Source organism: Schistosoma haematobium, chromosome ZW (genome assembly GCF_000699445.3).
Source record: "Schistosoma haematobium chromosome ZW, whole genome shotgun sequence".
In the NCBI taxonomy this organism is placed as follows: Eukaryota; Metazoa; Platyhelminthes; class Trematoda; order Strigeidida; family Schistosomatidae; genus Schistosoma; species Schistosoma haematobium.
Genome location: NC_067195.1, coordinates 34,774,132 through 34,797,885, shown reverse-complemented (window position 1 = coordinate 34,797,885; position 23,754 = coordinate 34,774,132). Strand labels below are relative to the sequence as shown.

Here is a 23,754-nt window from a genome sequence, read left to right as displayed (position 1 = left end):
AGGTCTTGAATAACCTCCATAAACAAGGCTGAAATATACATTGACGACAAACTCAACGTGTCTGTACTATCCACGTCCAAGTTGTGAGTGAAGTACATGGCAACAAAATGCGAATAAAATAACAACTACTGAGTTACACGTGTTACCCTCGTCGGATATGCATTTGCTGACCATAAATCTTCCAGCATCTCTGTCTTGACCTTTTTTTGCAATTTTTTCAAGCGTTATTTGTGATGACCATATATTTTTTCAGATAAAGATATGTTACGCGAGGTATGCCACTTTACGGAAAAGATTAAATTGTTACAATTGCTACAGGCTTTATTTTAATAATTTACTCAATTAAGTTGAAATGTTATGGGCGACATTGGTTACGTTATCCTCCAATTCTCGGCAAAACGTGTTCGTTGGTCTTCTTCTCTTCCTTTTATCCTGATTATTCCAAATCATTGCTTGCTCGTGATGCAGTTTAATGATTTTTGTAGGGTGTTTTATTTTCACTTTCATTGCCCTCTACTAAATTCTACTTCAGACTGATGCTGGTTTGTTCTCTCCCATACGGGGTTATCTCCCATAATGTCTAGGCAACGCCACTGTAGTATGTTGTGTAGAAATCTGTTAATAAATACCTATGCTCTATTGATGATGCCGATGGTAGTCCTTAAACTTTCAGCGTCGTGAAATAGGACTGTTTTAACGTTTTTATTGAGGGTTGTCACTTTCATGTTGTTGTTCTGAGTTCCACACATTCTTCAGTTGTAGGAGTTCTTTCTTTGCTTTGATAGCCGGCGCCTTCACATCTACATCAGACCCCCTCCTGCATGTTTATCAATTATGCTGTCCAGGTGGGTATAGGTTCTCACGTTCTCCAGACATTCTCCATCAAGTGTGGCTTGGTTTATGGTCACTGTGTTTTATTTTAAGATCCTGCTTTTTTTAATCTGTTGGAGCCTACTGCCACAGAGGTTACTGCTATACTGTCTGTCTCCACTTCCTTGTGTCTCTGTACATGAAATAGAATAGATAGGTTATCTCTTAAGCGTAAGCTGTCTGGCTACGTCCCAAATCCCTCAGGAGTTTCCTGCCTACACCGTCAGTTGCCTTTTATTAGTAACCAAGAAAGTTGACGTACAACGAAGATATCCATTCATTTCATTGTTCAACAATGTTTGATAGCGTCTCACTTTCATAGATGCTTGGTCGATCCTTACAAAATCTGGTCTGTTTATCTGAAACCCTGAGATCTACAGAGTCTTTCATTCGCTTCGTAAGCAATTTGTTGATAACTTTTTTGCTATTGACAGTAATGCCATCCTTCTGCAGTTCTCGCATTTGTCAAGATATTGCTCCTTCAGTTTACTTGTGAGGCATCCCTCTTTCCATTTTGTCGCTACTTAAAATTCCACTGGAATCACTACGAAGAGAATATGAAACCCCTTTGCAGTTACCGCTACATCTAAATTCAGCTGGCTGTTGCTTTCTGACTCTATTTGTCTGAATGTTACGCTGATTTCTTCGAAGAATAACTCCAGCCTGTGTTTCACCTCCTTATTCAACTTTCAAATGATTTATCTAATTACCAGCAAATTTTCATTAATACTTAAACGTTTTGGGATTATTTATTGCTACTAATAAATGTGGGGTTTTATCAAAAAACGTTTAATACTTGAAAATGTTCTTGATAACATGATCTTCTGATTGAAAGATGATAGCACTTCTTTGAACATCAACGCATCCGCGGGAGGCATGCTCTAGACTGTGCAATAATCCAATTATTTATACTCTTACTTACCGGTCGGCGGTGCAAACAAGTTAGTTGCAATTATCGTGTAGATGATGAGGTAGAAATCGACTTATTCAAAATAGAGGCAATATAAATTGTTAAATTTGGAAAATTCATACTCTACGAATGAAAGTGGTATGATCTTGTACGGTTTCAGCTATCTAAACTTTTACAAGTTGGTTGTTATTCAGTGCTGTCTATGTGATTATCAGGGAGAGCAAAAGTTATAACCTTGGGCAAACATGTTAATGATAATGAGATTAACTAGTGAGAAACAGGTATTGTTGTTTTGGGTGTTCAGTACTTTCGATAGAGGAGAATATTTCATGTTTAGAAATTCAGAAAATTTAGAACCTAAAAATGTTCTGTGTATCCTTGACGAATTCGAAATATCTGGTTATATTACAAATCATAGTGCAGAGATGTTTGCTTAGTTCGAAGTAGACTCCACAGTTTCTATTTTGAGCAGTTTTATGAGCATCAACTAAATTACAGTTAATTTACTATGTTAGTCCATTACAATAATATCTTAATGCAGTGGCTTTGTTGTCGCACATGGTCTTAAATATGACAAACTTCTCTCTAGGCAATTCAGATTATCTCATGGCAGTATTTTGTCATATAAAGCTATGAAACATATTTCATCCAGAAAACAGTTTTGGGAGTTGTGTTTATATGAGACAAATCAAGAAGTCAGGCAGTGGTCGAGAGAAAAGGTGTTAAGTAATAGCCCATGCTTTAAAATAAAGTAAGATATTCAGTGAAGAATCAAGATGAAAAATTAGACTTATATAACTATCCAATTCTCGCTTATATTAATTCCAAGCTTGTGTTCATTTGTGTCAATAGAGCGCCATATTTGCTAGAGGTTGATCTTTTGATAAACCTATTTCGCTGAAGCATGCAAATACTACTAAATTCTGTTAATAAACCTTAACAGCTAATCACATCTAATTAATCAGTCATTAGCATTTATAGTGCTAGTATGTTGGGTATAGACACTAATCAATATTAAAATACGACGGTAGAAGTGAACAACAATCAACAGACCAAAAGAATAAGTAAAAGCCAGTCGGTAAAGTCAACGTTTATAAGAGGACAAATGATAGACTGAGTTAACTCAGTCAGTCTCACCAAAGTTATAAATATGTTCTAGGTCGTTATTAGTACACTAATCTATGCTGCTAGAGTAACAAACTTGTTCCGCGAATGCACGTTTTTTATGACGTGACTACCTAATCTATTAGACCTTACGTGGAAGTATCATCACTATATATTAACACTCCCTATTTTAGTAAAAATTGGTTGCTGTTAGAGACTTCTGAAGAATACACTTCGGCTGGAAAGAGAGTAATATATTTAATACGAAAAGCAGAAGGCGAAAGAAAGAACACACATGAGTGGCCTGGCTGCGCCGTTGTAGTAAGCGACCCAACCAGTTGGCTGGAGTTGCCATTGGAATACATCCTGAAAGGACATGTGCACAAATTCTCTGCTCACTTAGCTTCCTAGCTAGAGGTATTGATACAATCAACCATGCATTTAACAAGTTTAAATAAATGGTCATTTCTAACTTACTACGTTGCTTATGTTAAACCATACAGATAAAGTGTTCCCACGTTCACCACTTCTGGCCTTTTCAAGGTGTTAATTATCAAGTGTAAATTTTCTCAGTTAATATACGTACACCTTCAAAGATCGTGTGGTTGGAAATCAATATTTATACAAAACTACTCTTCAGCCACAGATCTGTTTACTGAGGTCGACTAATGGACCACCCTTGATCGTTGGCAACTTTGAAGCCCATTTCTAGACTATTTGACAGGAGAAGCAATTTTAATCGTTTTGTTTGACCTCATCTATAGCACTGGAGAATAATATTGTCTCATTCACACCAAAAGAATAGGATTATGTTGGGGCATGTTCAAAGGTGATTCGGGAAATCAGTTCGAAGATTTAAACCCGATACATGCGAATCTCTGAATCCCTAGCCTTTAAAGTAAAGTTGACCCAGGGGCAATACTTTTATCGCGCTCCAGCATTCTATCGAAACCCTCCAGATGGCCAACTGATTCTCTTCTCGAATACGAAACTCATCGGAAAAATTGATGAAATAATGATATCACACGATTATTGCTGCAAAGTAAGCACGCACTCAGGTTCTTTTTCGAGGTCAAGGTTTAAGACACTTTACCTGTCAAAGCTTATAATGCACTTTCAAAGAGTCCTTCGTTAGTAATCTTCCTAAAGACTTGAAACAGTAAAACAAACTAATTTACTTCTGCTTTCACGAATTCCGTTAGTTTCATATACTTAAGTCCTCACATTGAGGTACTAGTGACCCAGTGCCATTAGAAACAGAGGCTAGTTAGGAAGAAATTTCTATTATTTGACCGTTACTTGAACTATTTAGAAAGATGTCCTTTGGCAGCGCACTATTTATATGCAAACGCTACGATTTCATCGTTATACGTTTCCACGTCTGAAGTACATAGACAATTTTCAAGCATGAAAACGCATCCTAGGGGGACTAGTTCTGCTAAATGTCAAACAGAAGGGTATATATTTTTGTCTTGCTTCAGGTTATTCATCTACTAATTCAGATAAAGAGAGTTTTTCAATTTAAACTCCAATACAACCTCTAAGATTGGTGTATCAAACTCTAAGTGAGTGTTTTCTTGCCTTATAATTAATAGGTGGCGTCTGGCGCTACTATGTTTGCGAAGGAGTTGGTTATAAGCTGTACAAATAGCTATTTTTTCCGGAAATTTTATTACAAATAATTGTTTCAGTGTAACTCACTTGTTTCGATTTTCAAAATACAGCTAGTATTTAACCAATTCGTGAAACACCTAAGTAGTTTAGAGTGTCAATGAAACAAAGACTCACTTATGACTTCGTCATTTCAACCGTCAAACTTTTCAAACCTAACCTCATCTGTTACGAAACGCTCTGCTACCACTATATTGACCGCAAAGAAGTCACCTGTTTTCTGTTCGTACACAAAGGCCACTTTCGTTTCCTTTTTATTGTTGGGACCTGAGGGTCTTTGGTAGCTCCGTGCTGTTTATTCTTAAGTGATTATCCATTGAACTCACGTAAGTGAATAACAGGATGTATACGAGAATGGATTTTGGACACGTGTTATTTATACACGAGAAACGATGCAGAGGAGCATGCCGGAAAGGTAAAAAATTCCCACTCGATATACTACTGAATGCAGTTGTTAATATAGTTCAAAATAGATAATGCGTAATGTGGCAAAGAGAAATGCTTTGGATAAAATAATATGTGACAAACATACACCCAAGGCATATGAGTGTCGAAATAGAAGAACATAATAGTAAGATATGTATGTATACTGACAATCATAATTTCCTATGAAAACAATAGTTATTATAAAGATAAAAGTGACTCACTAGTCACATGCTGTCTGAGTTATTAAGTTCTGTTCAAAAGTTAGGATGAAGCACGCGTGTATTAGTATTAAAAACTACAAGTCCATGAATGTTATTTCCGACCTCATTATTTATCCGTAGAAAATACATTTCTTATTGATTTAGCACCTATAATGCTGCCCAGCATTTTTAACCCATGAGTCAGAGATTGCAAAATTACCTTGTTTCGAGAGCTATATAGGATTTTCAAAGCTTAGCTCAGAACTAAATACATAAATTTGTAATCTGTCACTGAGTCATGTTATCTTTTTGTTTGTGTTTTAGATTGCGTTTGTTATCTGTAACATTAGGAACTGTAGGAATATCAACATTTTCACCTTAGTGTAATCTTTTAATTCTATATCCATCCCCTTCTGGTTTATGAAACTGGCTATGAAGTTACTGGCAAAACCCCTGCTTTCAAGCAATTTTTTATTTTGTTTCCATCAACGATTAAGGAATAGCCTCACTTTAGGTTTGTCATGAACACTAACTCTATTGACATGATATTCAATCTAAACTACTTTGACATTGTGAGTAAAACGATGTGATTTTAGATTAATTGTTAGGCTCTGTACACTTACACACGTTTGGTGTTTCCAGCTTTGTGCTAAGGGTAGGTTTGTTTCTCATAAATGCCGATGAAATCCGGGTTTGAAAATTTCTGAGTAGAGTGTAATCCTTTGCACTATAAATACAGTATTTGTCGAAGTTCAATAATGTGGGACTTGGAAAGACGATAGGCAACTGTAAACATAGATAAAATGATTATAATTCCCTGATAATCATCAATAACTAAGCTCGGAATGTTTGTTTTTGTGAATCCATGAGCCTGTTAAGAAGAAATATAGGATTCGAATCACATATGAGCGGAAATCATTTGTGAATATGAAAACGTAAAGAATATCCAAGGTCACTCAGTATTCTATTTGCTTCCTAAAAATATAGATACTGATTTGATGACGGTTGGACCCCAAAACAACCACTTTCTCATATTTGAATTCTACATAGCCGAGCAGTAAGTCCAACCTCAACCGTTTATGAGTCGTAGTTGACGAGAAGCAACGTATAACCCATTAATTAGCTATAGACCTTTTTAGTGGACTAGTCCGTAGCTATGATATGTGACCACTATCCAAGTGTGTGGCGAGAAGCTTGTGGTCAGAATTTGTAGTCCATGAGTTTGGCAGGCAACCCGATCATTATCTAAATTGTAAATTTTATTTCCGATTCTGAAAAAACAACATATTTGTTGTACGCTCGAGGTAATAACTCAGTCCATTTACCATAGCAATACCTATACAGGCGGAAAAATGATATTTAATAGTAGCTTATCATATAATAGCACTTTCAAAACCACTTTGAAACGTTTAATTACATTTTACTTACTTCTACTCATGTTTCATCAGTGATTCAGATTCGCTTACACCTATAACACAGCTGACTTCACCAACTCTTCTACTATGATTATCTCACCCGACAATTCACGCAAAACGGACTCTTTGTCGATCCTTTAACCAGAGCTATCCATGAGAAGACAGGATTTGAAGAAAGACCCTGTATCTCCGGAAGAAACGGAAACGAATCTAGCTAAAGTTCGTTTTATGTATAGTATTGTACAAGACAAAGAAGCCAATAGGAATATGCGTTAGTTACACATTATCTCCGAGTCACAACAATATTAAGGTGTGGAGGTCCACAATAATAGTTTGTGTTGAGATAAGCTCAGCAAACAACACTACTGGTTTGAAGCAACCCTAACCAAAAGAGATGAAAAATAAGCTTGGGGATTGTCTAAATTTAATAAACCGTAGTGGTTATTATATCCCTGAATTTCTACATTAAAAAGAAAATGAAGCACTGTGCGTTACTTAACCTGATTGTTGCATTGAAAATATTCAATGCTGTATTAAACAGCATCATTTGCGTATGCTTTGTGGATAAATATAGTTTAACAATCATCTGCAGTTATTTGATATTATTTAACACAACTACGTGACCAAATACAGTACTATATACTAGGCTTTATAGCAGAGATATTTAAGGGGAAGGGATGCTTTCTGATGACTGGTGGGTTGATCGAGGTTCAAACGTACAATAAAATGGTCGGACCTCGAGTACTTAAATCACTTTCCCTCTAGCTCACAAACTAGTTTGGTAGTACATTGTAAAATCATTTAATGGAATTGATAATTTTACCCGAGCTTTCTTCTTTCTTTCACATCTTCATCCAGAATTCGATCACCAAATTAGTTTTATATCTTTCGTTTGGCTCATTTTAAACGTTGATCCTTCTGAGGCTATGTATTAACATCCGAATCCAAGGATACGAAAATCATTTGATGTTATCAAAGTTTGCTCAGTCGAGCAGGAAAATTTGTTTCTCAGTTCCACTCACCCTTTTGCACACGTATAAAAGTTGATCGATGGGGTTATTAAATGTATGTAAAGATGAAAAATGATTATTTCGCCTAAAATGGTTTATGAATTCAGAACATATCGTTCATTTTTATTATTTATAATGTTCAATCTTCTTCGCTTTGTGTTTGAACACTTGTATCTGGAAAAGTCCAGGTGTAGTATTATAATGCTGAGCAACGATTGTTGTATGTCTCTTCTTTTAATTTCATGACACTGTTGATGATGAGACATAAATGTATCAAAAAATATTGTATCTGTTATAAATGTTCATGCTACTTCTTTTGGTGAAAACAGGTGATATTCGCGTCCCACATAAATGCTAGGATGGTAAAGTTTGTTTTTCATCGATGTATTTTAAATAATGCTGAATGTAGCTAGTCGTATTAACTTACTTTACTTCTTTGTGAATGTGAATGAGAGACTTGAGGGTTGAATTATGTTGAATTATGAAGTATTGTACATTTTATTAGTTGCATGTTAGTCCTCAATGGGTGAGACTTTCTTTTTTTTACCAGTTTTTACTTTTGATATATCTAGTCTTTACACAAATCCGTGTTAGTATTTCGAATTTATTTTTTGAATTTTTCAATATTAGTCTTATAGTTTGCGAATATTTTCTCTGGATAAATAAAAATTTAGGGTTTTTCATTGTGACGCCATCTATCATAGATGATGATTGCTTCGTTTGTCTCACTTCAATATTTGGTTTGAATATCGGTTTTATTTCTACATCTAAGACCTCTCAGAAACTCATTCTTTCAAGTGAATGTACAATGCTTTGTTGAGACTCAGGTAAATAATTTGTACGTCTTTCTTATGAAAAGGTTGTAGCCATCATAGCGTATGAAAATGTTTCAGTCAAGTAAAGTTTGTTATTAAATATATCATTACATGCAGGTAAATATTGAAAATGTTTAATTGGAAAGCTGCTTTCAATACCCCCTTAACAAACACTCTAGTTTGCTTACTACTGGTTAGCGATCACGAAGTCATTATAATTAGATGGTGGTAAATGATTTTGAGAAGATAAAAGTATAGCCAGATGGACTTAGACAATTCTTATGTGTTACCTAAGCATTCTTAATTGCCAGTGAATGTCCCATGATTGTGTTTATTGAATTCGCGAATATTTATTAAATAAGTTGAAGATATTATAAAAAGATGTGTGAAGTGAATTGATAGAAAATACTGGATACTTCATTGCTAGATATGATTAGATGATTGGCAAGTTAATATCTGCAAATCCAAATAACAGACCATTTTCACAAACTTCATCCATGAATTAAGTTCAGTTAAAAGTACGATCCACTGTTTTATTTCATACATTTATGAAGTTAGAAGAAAAAACTTGGTAACTTTTTCCGTCAGTGACCAGGATGCATTGTTCATATTCAATGAAACTATTCATTGAGGGGTGTTTAAGTTGAAAAGGAATATATTTTACAGCTAATTTCGATATTTAGTAACTAAAAAGCAGTAAAGTACAATATGTATTATTGAAGATAATAATTTATAAGGAAGTAGTTGAATATATCATGTTTACAGGATGTAGCCACTAGAATAGACAGTATAAATGATACCATAATATACTGCATCAATCTCATTTACATGTTACGGTACAGCTTCATACCTAGTTAGACGACTATTTGAAATTCATATGCCGTTAGCTGCAGAATTTTGCTATCTAGTAAAAGTTTAGGTAAATTAAGATATCAAAAGAAAAAAATGCCGATAGGCTTTTTCTAGCCTCCCAGGGAATGGTATTTTGTCAAAAAATTAGTTTTAGTATATAATTATGATGGCTATATATCAGCTGCGTAATTAATATTTAGAAATGTTTATCTATTTATTTAAAACACATAAACATAGGTACAAGGAGGAAGTCAACCATGAAACATAGTATCACTTTATTTACTAAACGATTCATAAAATACTTTTCCCCCATGGGTTCATTAGCTGTGCATCTTTAAATTCTGGTGGGCTCGACAGTTTTGCCCCAAAATGCCCTGGTACGATCGAGGGTGGGGAGAGTCCGTTCTCTCTCCCAAAATGCTGATCACATGGCCTCGCGTATACAGCCACTGACAGGGAAGCTCTACTCACTGCCTTCTCGTGACTGGAGTGTTGTTTACGAAATTGAGCGAACGAAAAGCGAATGTCCGGTGCTTCAACTGGGTTGGTGGATATGAAGGATGCGCTTAGAGGAGTTGAAAAGCCTTAATTCCAGGCCAATGGTGTACATGGGCTCCAGGATTCTAAAGGGACAAATGGCATGTGAACTTATTGTTGGTCACCGGCCACTATGGGACTGCGTCTCCTGAAGTTGCTCCACTGCCTTGTGGATTAGACCTTCAAGTCAAAGGCTCGGGCTGTGGCTCCCTAAGAAAACCATTTGTTTTAGTTTGGGTTCGCGGGAAGTATGTTGACTCTCACACAAATCAAATGACGAAGTTTGGCGCATATATATTTGGTGCCTCCTTGTACCAATGTTTATGTGTTCTAAATAAATAAATAATGAATTTTATAACATCCTCCTGTATTCTGGGTATAGGTATATCTAGTTAGTCACTTACACGCCATAGTTGAGGAACTATCTGGTCGTCTAATCCTTAACATCGTCATTTTTTAAATACCCTTCAGAGACCTATATTTCACATATTCTTACATGAAAAACTTACGTTGTAATGTCACCCTTCTCCGACAACTCAGTATGAACGTACTTGACTGTGACGCTTCATGAAAGGTTCGAGTCTTTCCAATGTTAGGAATGAGCCATACTGTTAAATCCGACCAACAAAAAATCTATGCCTTGAAGTTCATTACCGTTTCCTCTGCTCACACAGTACCGTTTTATTTTGTCAGATTTTTATATAGTGGATAGGATTTCATTGCTACAATCGTTGAATAAAAATGTCACACTGGTCAGACTTTCTAATACTCTGGTAAAATCTTACGTTTTTGAAGTGTCCTATAAATTTTTATTGAGTATACATTGATTTTTTTCTATTTAAGTCACATTATTGTCCTACACTATAACTATTCAAGTTGACGTTATTACCAATAAATCTCTTATTTTCTGTTTTCCCACAAAAATGTTACAAAGATTGTAAATATAAATGCTAAGCGTACTAATTTCTAAGGTATGACGTTTAAGAGAGGTGATTTTTTAAATAACTTACAAGATAATTATCCAATTGGAAGCAAAGTCGTATAAACCTAAACTTTGTAGGTTATTAGTACTGAAATGGGCTTTTTTCTGAATAGCATAAAAATAGCCCTTTTTACTACGTAATATCTAACTGGTAACTTGTACATATTAATGAACAGCGTACAGAATGTTATACTATACAGCGAAATCCTTTCTAAAACCTCTTGTTAACATTTCATTTGTTACTACTGTTTACGTATCTAAATCATTTTATTGTGTTGAAGTTCGTACTTTCGAAAAACAACCTTTCCTAGATTGTACTTATTGTCTTTTCCTTCTATCACCGGTGTTATATTAGTGTGTGGGTTAGCTATGCTCGCTAGTGCTGTGGGTTAAATATTGCCATAAGTCGTAGTCTAGTTGATAGACTACCGAGAACACATACGTTTTCATGTCTGTTAAAAGCCTAAGCACCTAGGTTTCACCACAACTAATAAACCAAACGCTTGGAATATTCACATTACATCAACGAATTAGTTGACTTTTCATCCAAACAACTACGGATTTATCTTTTATATATATATGCCACCTCGTGGATTTTACTAACTCTGATCCTTTTGGAAACCAAACTTTTTGTATCTAGTGAGCATACTTCTTTTTTATTACTTGACTCTATTTTATTATTTTGAGGTTTTGCGATGCATTCAAATACAAATTCATTGATTTTATAACCATGGACCCATGAGTACCACCAGAGTTTATATAGCTTCTCTTAAGTGTATAGATCCGCTTGCTGTGTTTCTTTTGTCCTGAGAAGTTTTCGTTGTGGGATACCTCTCAAAGTAATAATTTTGGTTATGCTAGTTCCTTCCTACCCAACGATAACCCAGACCAAGTCAGAAAGCTAATTCCCAATAACTACAGGGAGACAAAAATGTGACCCTACGTTCGTTCTGCAAGCTGCTAATCAGTCTAGTATACGACCGTATGAAAGCAACAGTTAGTGCTGGATTTTGGGTTAGATACGATGTTCACTTGAAGGTGTGTTGCAGCGAACATATTTGTACCGACCACTGAAACAAACCTTATGGGCCACTATGATTTATTTGCAGTCACCAAGCATCATAAACTCCCTAATGTCTCTATAAAAGGCGTTTTGGTCGATTCATCATCTATAAGTCTAGTTATCTAATCGAAGCTTTAGTGCATCCATACTAAACTACTAGCAGCCTTTCTAATGTTAAACCAGTTCGGATACGTCAAACCGGAGGGAAAAAAGACATTACGCATCATATTGTAGCAAAAACACCACCAGCTTCAGAAAAGCCACAAACATTAGACCTAAACAGGTCCAGGTTACAAAAAGAAAAAATGGAAAAATTACTGGAACTAGCCACAATTTCCCCGTCTAGCATGGCATGGTCGTTTATCTTGGATGTGCTGCATATAGAAACATTTGATGAGATCAGAGCATGAAGTGATTATGTAGGTTTAAACAGATAGACACTGAGCGACAAGGGTTCCATATACTCACAACTCTACGAGTGACATGTATCGGGCTGCAGTCTTCTTGGAAATTAGTCGAATCCTAGAGTTTGCAACTTTTAAAAAGCGCTAACAATTTCGCGTAGACTACGTCTTTCCCAAACGGTATATAGATGGAAATCGTAACTTAGAAATGAAATGAGAATATCGCATTTGTAAAATGAGACATATGAACCGTTTTACGAGGGTTATACTCACAGATATGCACAGCAAACTAGAGATAGATATTTGGAGGAATGCAAACAACAAAGACAACGATAAATTTATTTATGTTATTCGAGTTTATTGAAGTGCAGTGCAGAGAATACTGAGTTGAAATTAAATAAATGCTATCTCACTTGTAGTACTTTGAATAAAAGTAATGCTCATGAAATCAGATGCTGAATCAGCACTTTTGACTACCAAGTATTGAATATTTAGATTATCGACAAGAATATTCTTTTGTATTTTAGTAAGTGGTAAATTTGAGCTGTCATTCTTCATTGCTCGGCTGAACATAGTATTAATTATCTTTCTATATGTGCTTGTGTAATAAGAATAGCTATTTTAGTTAGGCTCACGTAAGACTTATGCTTTCTGTTCACGTCTTCGAAGGTTGACACTCAAAGATAAATAAACAATAACTCATTTTCTATTCTTTCGTGTTGTACTTTTCCTTTTGACAAACATTCAATTTAAAAGAAGCCTAAGTTCATTTTTCCAATGACCTTTCGTAAGTGTCTAGAAAAATGCATATCAAATAGTTCAACTTTTCACCCATAGCGTGATTTTTCTCTAGCCTTGTATTCTCAAGGTTCTGGACTTGTCTGATTTCTAATTGGTTGAATTACGTTCAGTTTTAATCAACCTATCATAGTAGACTAATTTTTCACCCCTATGATCTAGATGTATAAAGCACTCATCACGAACTACTTATTGAGAGAACGACGAAATAATTATTCTTTCTCCGCAGGTAAGTTGGTGGTTACAAGGTATATTGTCGGTTTTCTTTTTACTATTCAGGAAATGACTAAATTGAGTAATTTATCAGGGAGTAATGAAAATGAACATTTGTTTTTAACCTATAAAACATAAATTTTAATTCATTTAACTACCATTTTTGTGTGTTTTGGATAACTTCATTTTTGTTTTAATATGCTAACGATTGATTTATTATACTGTTAATTGACTTATTGAATATTATGACATTCATTGGTAATATACAACAACACTTACCTATACTGCAAAATTGAATGAAATAATAGCCTTGTTTCATGTACCCTTGAAGATTTAGCTCAACCCTTGATGAATATACATTTTTATTTTGTTTGTCCGTTAGTGAATTGGTTAGATACGTCTTCCGGTTAATTTCTCAAGCCTCCCTAATCGCGTAAAATGTAATATTCCACAAACATTAATAACTGGTTCCTTAATTTTACTGTCTGACTAAAGTCAGTAGTTTTAGGACATTGAGTGCTACCGAATAACCCTTAACGACAGAGATCTTGAACCATATCAGTTAAGACTGTTCACACCAACGCTATGGTCAGTCACTTTATGTAATAAAACTAATTTACTGAACCTCTTATTTCTACATTTAACTTTTCGAAGAACTAGACTTGCTACCTTGTTTTTAATCAAATATACGACATGTCTTAATCATAGATTTTATTTAAGGTCACTACCGGTCATTTTGTTTTTTATCTATAAAGGTTTGCTGTGATAATTGTGGGGTCAGTTTCACGTGGAGATAACTTTTCAGGGTAAAATGAAAATCTTGAATTATGTGGACCGGTATATTTTCTAGATTTTTAGGTTGGAAATTGTTAAAACAATCCGTATTATTCGAACGACTACCGACTTGTCAATACTCATCGTTCGCCATAAATGAAAGTCCACAAACTGCGTAGAAATAATATCTAAACTGTCACTCTATGGTGCAATTGTGAAGCGAAATTTCATATATGTATATATACATATATATCAGGTACTTTCACAAAAGTTACTTTCTCACTCACGGTTGTTTTGACGTTAATCGTTACCAAATAGAAAAGTGCTCACAAGAAAACTAACCATCATTGATATCCTACTTTTTAACAGGAGCATACGTCGAAAGCTAGTTTACTAAATCTTTTGAATATTTTGGTTAGCAAAAGGATGCGTCGTTTTTTTTATCATTTGCGATCAAAAACTAGTTGAGAATAATCCTTAATACATTATTCCTAATCAATAACTGATACAATTCATATGACATGTACGCATAACTCAGATAAATAATCTATTTCGGTTACATCGGTGTCAAGAATGTTTAGTTGAACTGGTGTTTTCAAACATTATGATTAAATGAAGCTGTCACATGTGCCTAAACATCAATCATTATTCATAGTAGGTTCTTTTTTAATGCTTATTTTGTTAGAATAATCAATAAAACTTGTGAGACAACTGAGTATTTATTTGAAATAAGTGTTTATCTATTCCCAATTATATCTGTTATGCAATCAATGATTATGAAAGGCTAATGGGCAGGATTAGAATTGTATGAATATTGTCAAATTCATTTTAATTGACCAAAATATTTATTTCAGACAATGCGTGCAATGGATTAGATTTACAATTGTATTCATTCTACTGTTTTCGAGTATTTTTCCAAGTCTTTATAAACATTATTTCGTTCGTAAACAATCGATTTCATAAAATCATTGTTATTAGTCTTGTAATCTACTTAGAACAATGAAGTCTTACGTTGTTTAATCATATGACGAAAAATCCACTATTCGAATAGATTGACGATGATTCAATTGTTTCCAATGCTGAAATACAAATAGTTGGATACAGTGTGAACAGAAAAAAACCACGATATAAATATATGCGTCTATTAAGGATTGGCTTTAGTAGTATATTGAACTATAGGCTTTATCAGTGAATTTATTTGATAGAAATTGACAGCGATTTTGGATAATAAAACTCAAAACCGAATATCTTTAATTCTTTGCTTACACACGTGTTATATTGACCACTAGTTATTTTTGGTACTTATTTATATATTGGAAATTATCTTTTATATTCTTCCCTGAATACCTTAATTTTTCATCCCTTTTTTGTCCAAAGTATGCAGACCTGTGAATGTATTTATAGTTCGGTAAAGAAATATCACATTTGTCTACATCATCCAGATCTCATGAATAAAAATTAGGTTGACGCAGATATACTTATTTTCATTACCTAATAGGGTGTCTTCTTAACAGAATCTTCTCCCTCACTCTCTAAATATGTATATATACATCTTCTGAATGCTGACACTTTCTACATAAACTCAATTAATGACAATGTGATCACTGTTATTAACATGTCTTGCTTTTACTATCGGATTCTCTTATACTTTGTTCACAACATTCTTGTAGCACATGATTTTAGCAAATAAATATTAAGTGTTTGATTTTTTCAAAACACTAGGTGCGCTATTATTATCATTATTATTATTACTTTAGTCAGGTTTTTAGTAGAAAAATATTTAAAAAGGTTGTGTAATTAGTAAATTCTGTCTCACGGATCTTACTGAACTTTCATTGCTTGTAAGCAAGTTTTTACTTCTATTTGGTATATATATGTAATGATACTATACTTTTCACAGCATACGTCATAGCCTTGTAAATACCACGCTAGTGTAAAATCCAAACGATTAAGACAAAAGTCAGTTTCTACTTAACATACCACAATTTCATGCTGTTATTTTCATTAACTTTGATAGTCTTTTTCATTATTTTTTGACCTATATAATAGTTATTTTTCTCTTTTCCTCTGTAAATGAATCCAGGTTTCCTCTAGTTTTACTTTTCATTTTAACTAAAACTAAATTGTGTGAATAAGGTGTTCTGTTGTATGGATATATGTACTTGTAACACTGAATGATTTTTATAATACTGTTAGCGATATCACTCATTTGCTTTTATGGATAATGGATTTATCCAGATTAGAGCTTTTCTATTAATAATTTACGCATTCTGTTTAGAAAAATTCCTTTTCACCCTGGTTTTCCCTAAACTTTTGTCAACAACATGCTCACTAGAAAACAAAATAAAACAATCATCTTGAAGTTCATTACTCACTGAAAAGCAATCTAGTGAATATCTCAGATACACGAAAATAATTCCTATCGACCATTTCCCCACTTAATAAAACATAAGTAAAAATATACAATTTTGTAATCCAGTCCATATTTTTGAACTGTTCTATTCCTATATCTATATAAAAATGTATTTGTTAGTGTCTACATTCGCATATTACAAGACAAATGTTTATTATGATGTTAATACCCATGTAATATATTTGTTTTAGGCTGTTTATCAGAGTACATTGCGTTAATCTGCTTCTGTTTGCTACATCATTGCTGTTCTATATCCCATTGTTTTTAACTAAAGTACTATTCCGACCATAAGGGTCATTTGATGATTACATACACTTCCGTTAAAATTTGTACAACAGACTCGCACCAGTGACAAAATCGAGACACTTGATGCTTGGTGAAATATTGGTTACATTTAAATAAAATAAATATTTATGTATATATTCTAGACTTTGAAGTCCATTGGTCTACATAGCCTCACTACTTTGTTGTGTGTATCATGCTTTTACAAGTAATTGAGCTGAACATTCCTATAAAAGTCACAAAACATTTTATTGGTGTTTCCTTAATACATAATGTCTATATCAAATCCATGATTTGGTCGTTTTTCTCTAGCTGTATTGAAATAAACAAATGTGTAACCCTTCTTAGAATTTTAATCGTTTGTTGTTTTTGATTTCTGTGAATCCTTAGACTGATAAGCTTTTCGCACCTTACTTTCGAATGCAATACGAAAATTCGATCCTTCTTTATATGTTCGAAAACAGTTTGTTTCCACTCTAAGCCTACCCTGCCAACATTGATTTATTATCCAGAATGGTGTTTCATTTATTGTCTTTGTTTCTCCTTACCTTCCGACTTGTCTAGCTGACCTTTTGTTTTTTCAGATATATTCTTAACAAGTTTACGTGATCAGATTATCCGAAATGTACTACACTAATAATATTCACCTTATCGCGTTATCCAGACTTATCAAGAATTAACTAATTGTTTTAAATTTTATTGTTAACTCTTATAGGTCTGCAGAAATTTCTGTCCGTAAATTCACGTCTATATGACTTTGATATTTTCAACAGCTATTTGATTCTTTTACATACATCCGCTCAGTTCATTGTTTTGGCATCTTATATCATCATCGATTCGCAGCTTACATTCCACTGAATTTTACATATTACTACTGATAAACTCTTCTTCAATAACAACTTACCCGCACATAAATAATGGCTCGTATATCGAAACCTAATCGTATTTGCTTGATTTTATCCACAGTTGCATTGCTTTTCTTGTCCCTGATGTGTATAATCGGGTTATTTATATTCAACTATTTATTTGCTAGTCTGATTTCCAGGGTGAGTTTTTGGTTTGTCTTTTATATTATACACAAATATCCACATCTTTCCAGACATTTGTTTTTGTACGGATAGAAATGGTTAGGAATGGTATTTCTATTACAAAACCTATATTACCTTAGGCGAAACGTCTGTATATAGTTTGAATTTTTCTATAAAGTGAGTTACACAGCTAAAATCTGTTTAAAATCCTATCTTACCTCTAGCAAATACCATATATACTTCGGAGCTAGCTGAGAAATACCAATCAGTGGTTACTGTATGACTGCCGTCATCTGAAGGATAGATGCGTGAAGTGTTTTACCCTTCATGCAGTTCATCAACTAAAAAATCATGATAGGATTCAGAATTGAAACCAATAGTATTTGTAGTTTATTATTATTATTATTATTACTATTATTTGTCTTTTATAGGAAAGCAGCAAAAGCGACATGAGTTTCTGTGTAATTACTCCCATTACTCAATCCTCTCTTTTTATATCTTTTTGCTACATTTTCCCTTAACGTCACTTGCGAGGTATCATAATATATTTTAAAATAAACTACTAGCATACATAATTTTAGAGCTTAGATTAATTAATTTCGCCTCTGTGATAGAATACCTCTAAGTGACACACTTGTTGATACTGGTCTCAAATTAAAATAGATGAATCTTATTTTCCACGTCAAATTACCCTTGTTAACAGTGTAATCAATTTTATTCACTGACGACCTCACATTTGTATATCCAAAAGCATAATTAAGAATCTAACTACTGAGTATTTTCGCCGAATTATGAATTTGTTTACTTCTCTTGTATATTGTAGAAACTTGCTATTTTACCCGGTAGTGAAATTTTTGATAACTGGAAATCACCAAGTGTCCCTGTGTATTTTTCCATATATCTGTATAATTTGACTAATCCTCAAGAAGTTCTAAGTGGTGGTCGACCAAGATTTACTGAAGTTGGCCCTTACGTTTATCGGTTAGTTTATTTGTTTGATAGTTAATGTACTCTACAAGTCAATATTCTTTATGGTTAACGAGATTTGAAACTTTTACTTAATGTCTTTTCGTGCGTAGCGTTTCCTTTATCTAATATGGCATCAATGACGATAATGATTACTTTTAAATTTTGAATACAGCGAGGATCGTCAACGTAACAATGTAGAATTTTCCGGAGAATCTCCTCCGAAAACTGTAAAATATCAACACAGAATTTTCTACTACTTTCAACCTGACCTCTCTGTCGGCCCTGATGATCAGGGAATCGTTACAAGTCTTGATCTGGTAACAGTAGTAAGTTTCATAACACTTTCTTTAAATTAATTATGTTACAACTTTATTTTTATGTGTTGCAAAGTATGCTCATTTAAAGTTTGTTTTAAAATGGTACAACTCTACCTATGGCCCTTCTAGGGTTACTGCCGGTCACAAGCCCGGGTAAAGGAGGAGGGTTGAGCATGTGGTTAGCAACCCCATCCCGTAGAAAACAACCTTGCTCAAAAATGCTAACCATTTAAACTCTGCCCTCCGAGTTGAAAGAAAAATTATGACGCCACATGATGAAAGCCGAGATTCTTCGGAAGTCACAAGGCCGATGCCCCTTCTAACAACCAGAACAACAATCGATATAGGTAAATAGAATATTCGGACAATATAAGAAATCGGAAGGACCAGTCGAATAGCTGCGGCAATGAGCAGATACAACTTGATGTTTCAATGAAATCCACTGAAACAAAGCTGGACTGAAAACGTTAGATTCAGGTGAAATGCTGTTGTACTCTGATCATGGAGAAAAAAAGCCACACACTCACAAGGAGTTGAACTGATGCTGTCCAAAGAAACATGTAAAGTACTTATAGGATAGGGAATCTCATGGATCCATAATCATCAAAGCATCGTTCAAAACAAAGGAGGGAATCTTAACGAGTGTTATCCAATGTTATGCACCCACCAGTGATAGCAACGACGATGCTAAAGACCAGTTTTATGAGACGCTGCAGTCTATCATAGTGAATTGCTCAGGAAAAAACCTGACCATCCTGATGGGAGACCTTAACGCCAAAGTCGGAATGGATAACACCGGGTATCAATATATCATGGGACGAAATAGACATGCACTTTCAACAAAATGGTTAAAGGCGGCACAATATTCTGATACAAAGCTACCTGGGTGACACCGGATCACACTACAAAGAATCAGATCAATCATATTTGAATCAGTAAAATATTCAGAAGGTCAATAAAAGTCGTGAAAATCAGGATATGAGCTGACATAGCATCAGGTCACCCGGTTGTGGCCAAGATGAAACTGAAGTTAAGGAGATACTGGACAACTGGAGAAACAGCATTATAAAGGTTTAATACAACTTTACTTTGACATACTAACAAAATGAACTGATTGTTGATTAATAAACTGTATCTTTCTAGATGGTTGTACATCCTTACGCTTGTCGTTTGTCATATCGACTAGTTCATTTACTTAAAGTCATAACGAATCCAATGAATAAAAACTATTATGTAAGTTTATGCACTAATGGAAATATTTTAACTCAAGACTGGTTATTATCTATCTTGATACATATAGTTTGTGGAAAAGCTGACTGATTGTTATCCGGTGACTCATTATTTACTGGTGCAGTTAACTCGCTTTAAGCAGCTAGTATTAACCTTTGGAAGAATTCTGTTGTACCTATAATTTGTTACTTCTGTTTTTCTAGTTGTTATCACCTGTTTTCTCCGAAATTTAATTATTGTGCATTCATCTTTGAAAGTTTCAGAAATAGGTGATCGAACCAGCGAAACGCTTGTAAAATTTTCGTTTGTCACATTCCTTTTATCATATCAACCTTACTTTTTTTGTGTTACTGTAGGCCATAAATAATCTTCCGGGATACTACAAAATGATATTTTTTTTATACACGTTCAACGCATTCATTTCAAAGACACCTCGTGAAATCATCTGGGGTTACCAAGATCCACTGATGTCTGTTTGTCTAACTTCTAAAGTTTGTGACACAGATCGTGCTGGCTTAATGGCTATGGTAATTTGCTTTTACCCACAAATTTTGATTTTGTTTATTATACACTGCTAGATGTTCTGTATTTTTAACCTACTCTTTGATTATTACTATACTTAATATATATGTAGAAAACTGGTGAAGGTCACATTCACTTTAGTTTTCATATCCTGAAATTCCTAATTCGTTCCACTGTGGTCTACTTATGTCTTTGAAAACAAATGATATACTAAACGCAGCGAATTACTTGTTATGTGCTTCCTTGAATTTAGCAGTCTTATGATTGTGCTGCTTATCGTAACCTTTATGTAGATTCATATGTGCGGTTGACATTAAAACGACTGTATTTTTTGCTTTACGCCTAACAATCAATTTTGAGAGTATAACTGTAAATATTAAAAAAGTAGTTATTGGTTTAGGTCTTATCGAAATATGTGCTCAGTATATCTGGATGCACAATTTATTTTAGCCCAGATATATGAAGACAGCAATGCTGAGAAACATATTATATATGTCTGTAACCACGCTACTAAAATGCCAATCGCTGCACAAATAATTGACTTTTATATTCATCTATAAACAACAATAATAACTGATTATGACATTTTGAAAATCACTAATATTATTAGGCAACAGACAGGTTTGAGGAGTGTGAAGACGGAAGGTGTGAAAAATTATTCATCAATACGTTGTTGGGTGTGAATAATAAAGTTAAACCACAGCTGTTTTGTTGTCATCCCAAGGATGCTGAGGCAAATAATTATACATAAGTAAACATTTATAAAATACAGACTAACGATACTTATCGAGTAACTGGAGTGTCTTAGTTAATGTTTGCGAAGCGTTGCTCAGTTTTAAGATGTTTTCTAAATAAAATCCAAGCTTTCGATGGACATCCAAAACCAGGAGAACAAAACAGCTGTTTTGAGAACTTATAGAAATGCACATTATCGAACCACAGACTTGCAATACCCGAAGATTTTACACTGCTGTTAAACATTATAGTCAATATTTTCCAAGGTATTTAATATGTACGTATATCTATTACAGTTATATTCTATTCCTGAAACTGTAGATAAGCATTGAGTGACAGCAGTATTTATTTACTGTTGAAGAATTACTTTCATAAAAAGAGGAACCTATGTAGGATGTTAACAATATCAACTCATTGTATGAGAAAGGACACATTACTTTGTTGATTCACCTATTCAAAATTGCTTATATATTTTGTAAGTAAATGATTAGTTATCTTTTGTTGCATTATTAAAAAAAATTGAACCACCGAGGTCTTGAATCAGTTGAAATCTCTTTTTCAAAATCTCTCGTATAAATAGTTCTGGACTATAATAGTCAATAAAATTATTTTTTTGTAGCAGTTACCACAGTTAATTTAGTACGTGGTTACTACATTATAGAGAAGGTTTTGGAATAATAACCTTTCACCTGATAGAAAAATAAATACTCTAACTTCTTAAACTTTTTAAAAAGAATAAACTGAATATTACGCAACTATCGATATCGGTATCTAGAAAAAAAGGTGATAATCAGTGTTTTTCCTAACTAACTATTACAAGATGTCTAACGCTAAGCATGGAAATTCACATCATCGTCAATATTTCACTTTGATTTATCAGATTGAATACATGATTTTATAACTATTTTAAATCGAACACCAATGAACATCTCAGTTCAGTCTCAAGATATGCAGTAAACTCTAAGAACAGAATCCTAAGAGTACTCTCAATTGCTTCAGCATGTACAAATTAAACAGTTATGTTACTGGGATCTCATGCGTATATTTTTACTTTTCAAATATGAAGTCTTTAAAAATGTTTTATTTTATTTACATATCTGTAAAATTAATGATGAACCAATTAGTTAGTATGTTTTAATGAGTTATATTTGCTCTAATTATCATAAAGCTGTGACTTGGAATTTTAAGAATAACACTCTATTTTGTATATATTTTTAAGGTCACTTATTTCCTTCTTTCACCTCTAGAACAATGGTACAAAAGTTGCTGATTTCGTGATTGATACCGGTGCTTACAATATTTCAAACGTCGGGAAAGTGCTACAATACAATGGAGTAACGTAAGTATATGTATAGAAATGTATCAGTAACTTTATTAGCTATATCTATAGCTTTGTAATTAAGAGAATCAACTTTCTTTAATTCAATTGGGTATTCCATACAGTCTATTTATATCAGCTGGGACAGCCTGAGAATATTGCTTGATTGAAAGGTGAAAAAAGTAGAACAATACAGTTCTATAAATAAATAAATACATATGTTCAATATTTGTTCTGCCTAATTTGTAACTCTCTACTGTTAAGATCTATAAGATTTCTTCAAGATTAGGCAGTTAGAAGTTATTAGTTTACATCTCAAATAATATGCTTCATGTTCACGTTGTACAGCAATCTAAAGGATGTTACAGCTTTGTATTTAGTTTGCTCTGTTTTCATCTAGAATGATTATGAAATTTTTTTAACAATTTGCCATTAATTAACACATCTCAAAAGATTTTTGGACAATTAATGTTTTAGTCCAAAAATTTCAATTCCCTATGGGTGTATATACATCTTTTCAGTGCTTAACTTTGAAGACATTTTATGTAAAAAAAAATAGTATGCACTTAATGATCATAGCCTAACCTTCTGTTATTACTATTGAAGTGATATATAATATGTGCGTTCTAAGTGATTAGATATTTGTGACAGGTCTTTCTTGAGAATATTGCTACTAATATGATACCTATTTTCGTAAGGTGATTTTACTCTGAAAAAGCTACAAACTGTATACACATCAGCAACAATATAGAAATCTAATTAACGCATGATTATTTCTTCCGTGTCAATAGTTCAGTGAGTTTTTTCCACTTACACTGTGATTATTCAAAAGATGATCATATAATCAGTAATCTCATTGAAAATCACTCAGTAAATAGCTGTACATCATTTCTGAC

At 33.7% G+C, this 23,754-nt stretch overlaps 1 protein-coding gene across 1 annotated transcript in view; it reads left to right on the top strand.

The window, feature by feature from the left end:
* Positions 1-4,216: 4,216 nt before the first annotated feature.
* SCARB2_2 (scavenger receptor class B member) overlaps positions 4,217-23,754 on the top strand; it is a 34,482-nt gene continuing 14,944 nt past the window's right edge. The window contains exons 1-7 of the mRNA XM_051211160.1: positions 4,217-4,341; positions 4,387-13,286; positions 17,455-17,785; positions 18,591-18,748; positions 18,909-19,062; positions 20,640-20,810; positions 22,788-22,879. Coding sequence (XP_051071196.1) covers positions 17,657-17,785; positions 18,591-18,748; positions 18,909-19,062; positions 20,640-20,810; positions 22,788-22,879 — 704 coding nt within the window. The 5' untranslated portion in view covers positions 4,217-4,341; positions 4,387-13,286; positions 17,455-17,656. The remainder of the gene's footprint in view (positions 4,342-4,386; positions 13,287-17,454; positions 17,786-18,590; positions 18,749-18,908; positions 19,063-20,639; positions 20,811-22,787; positions 22,880-23,754) is intronic.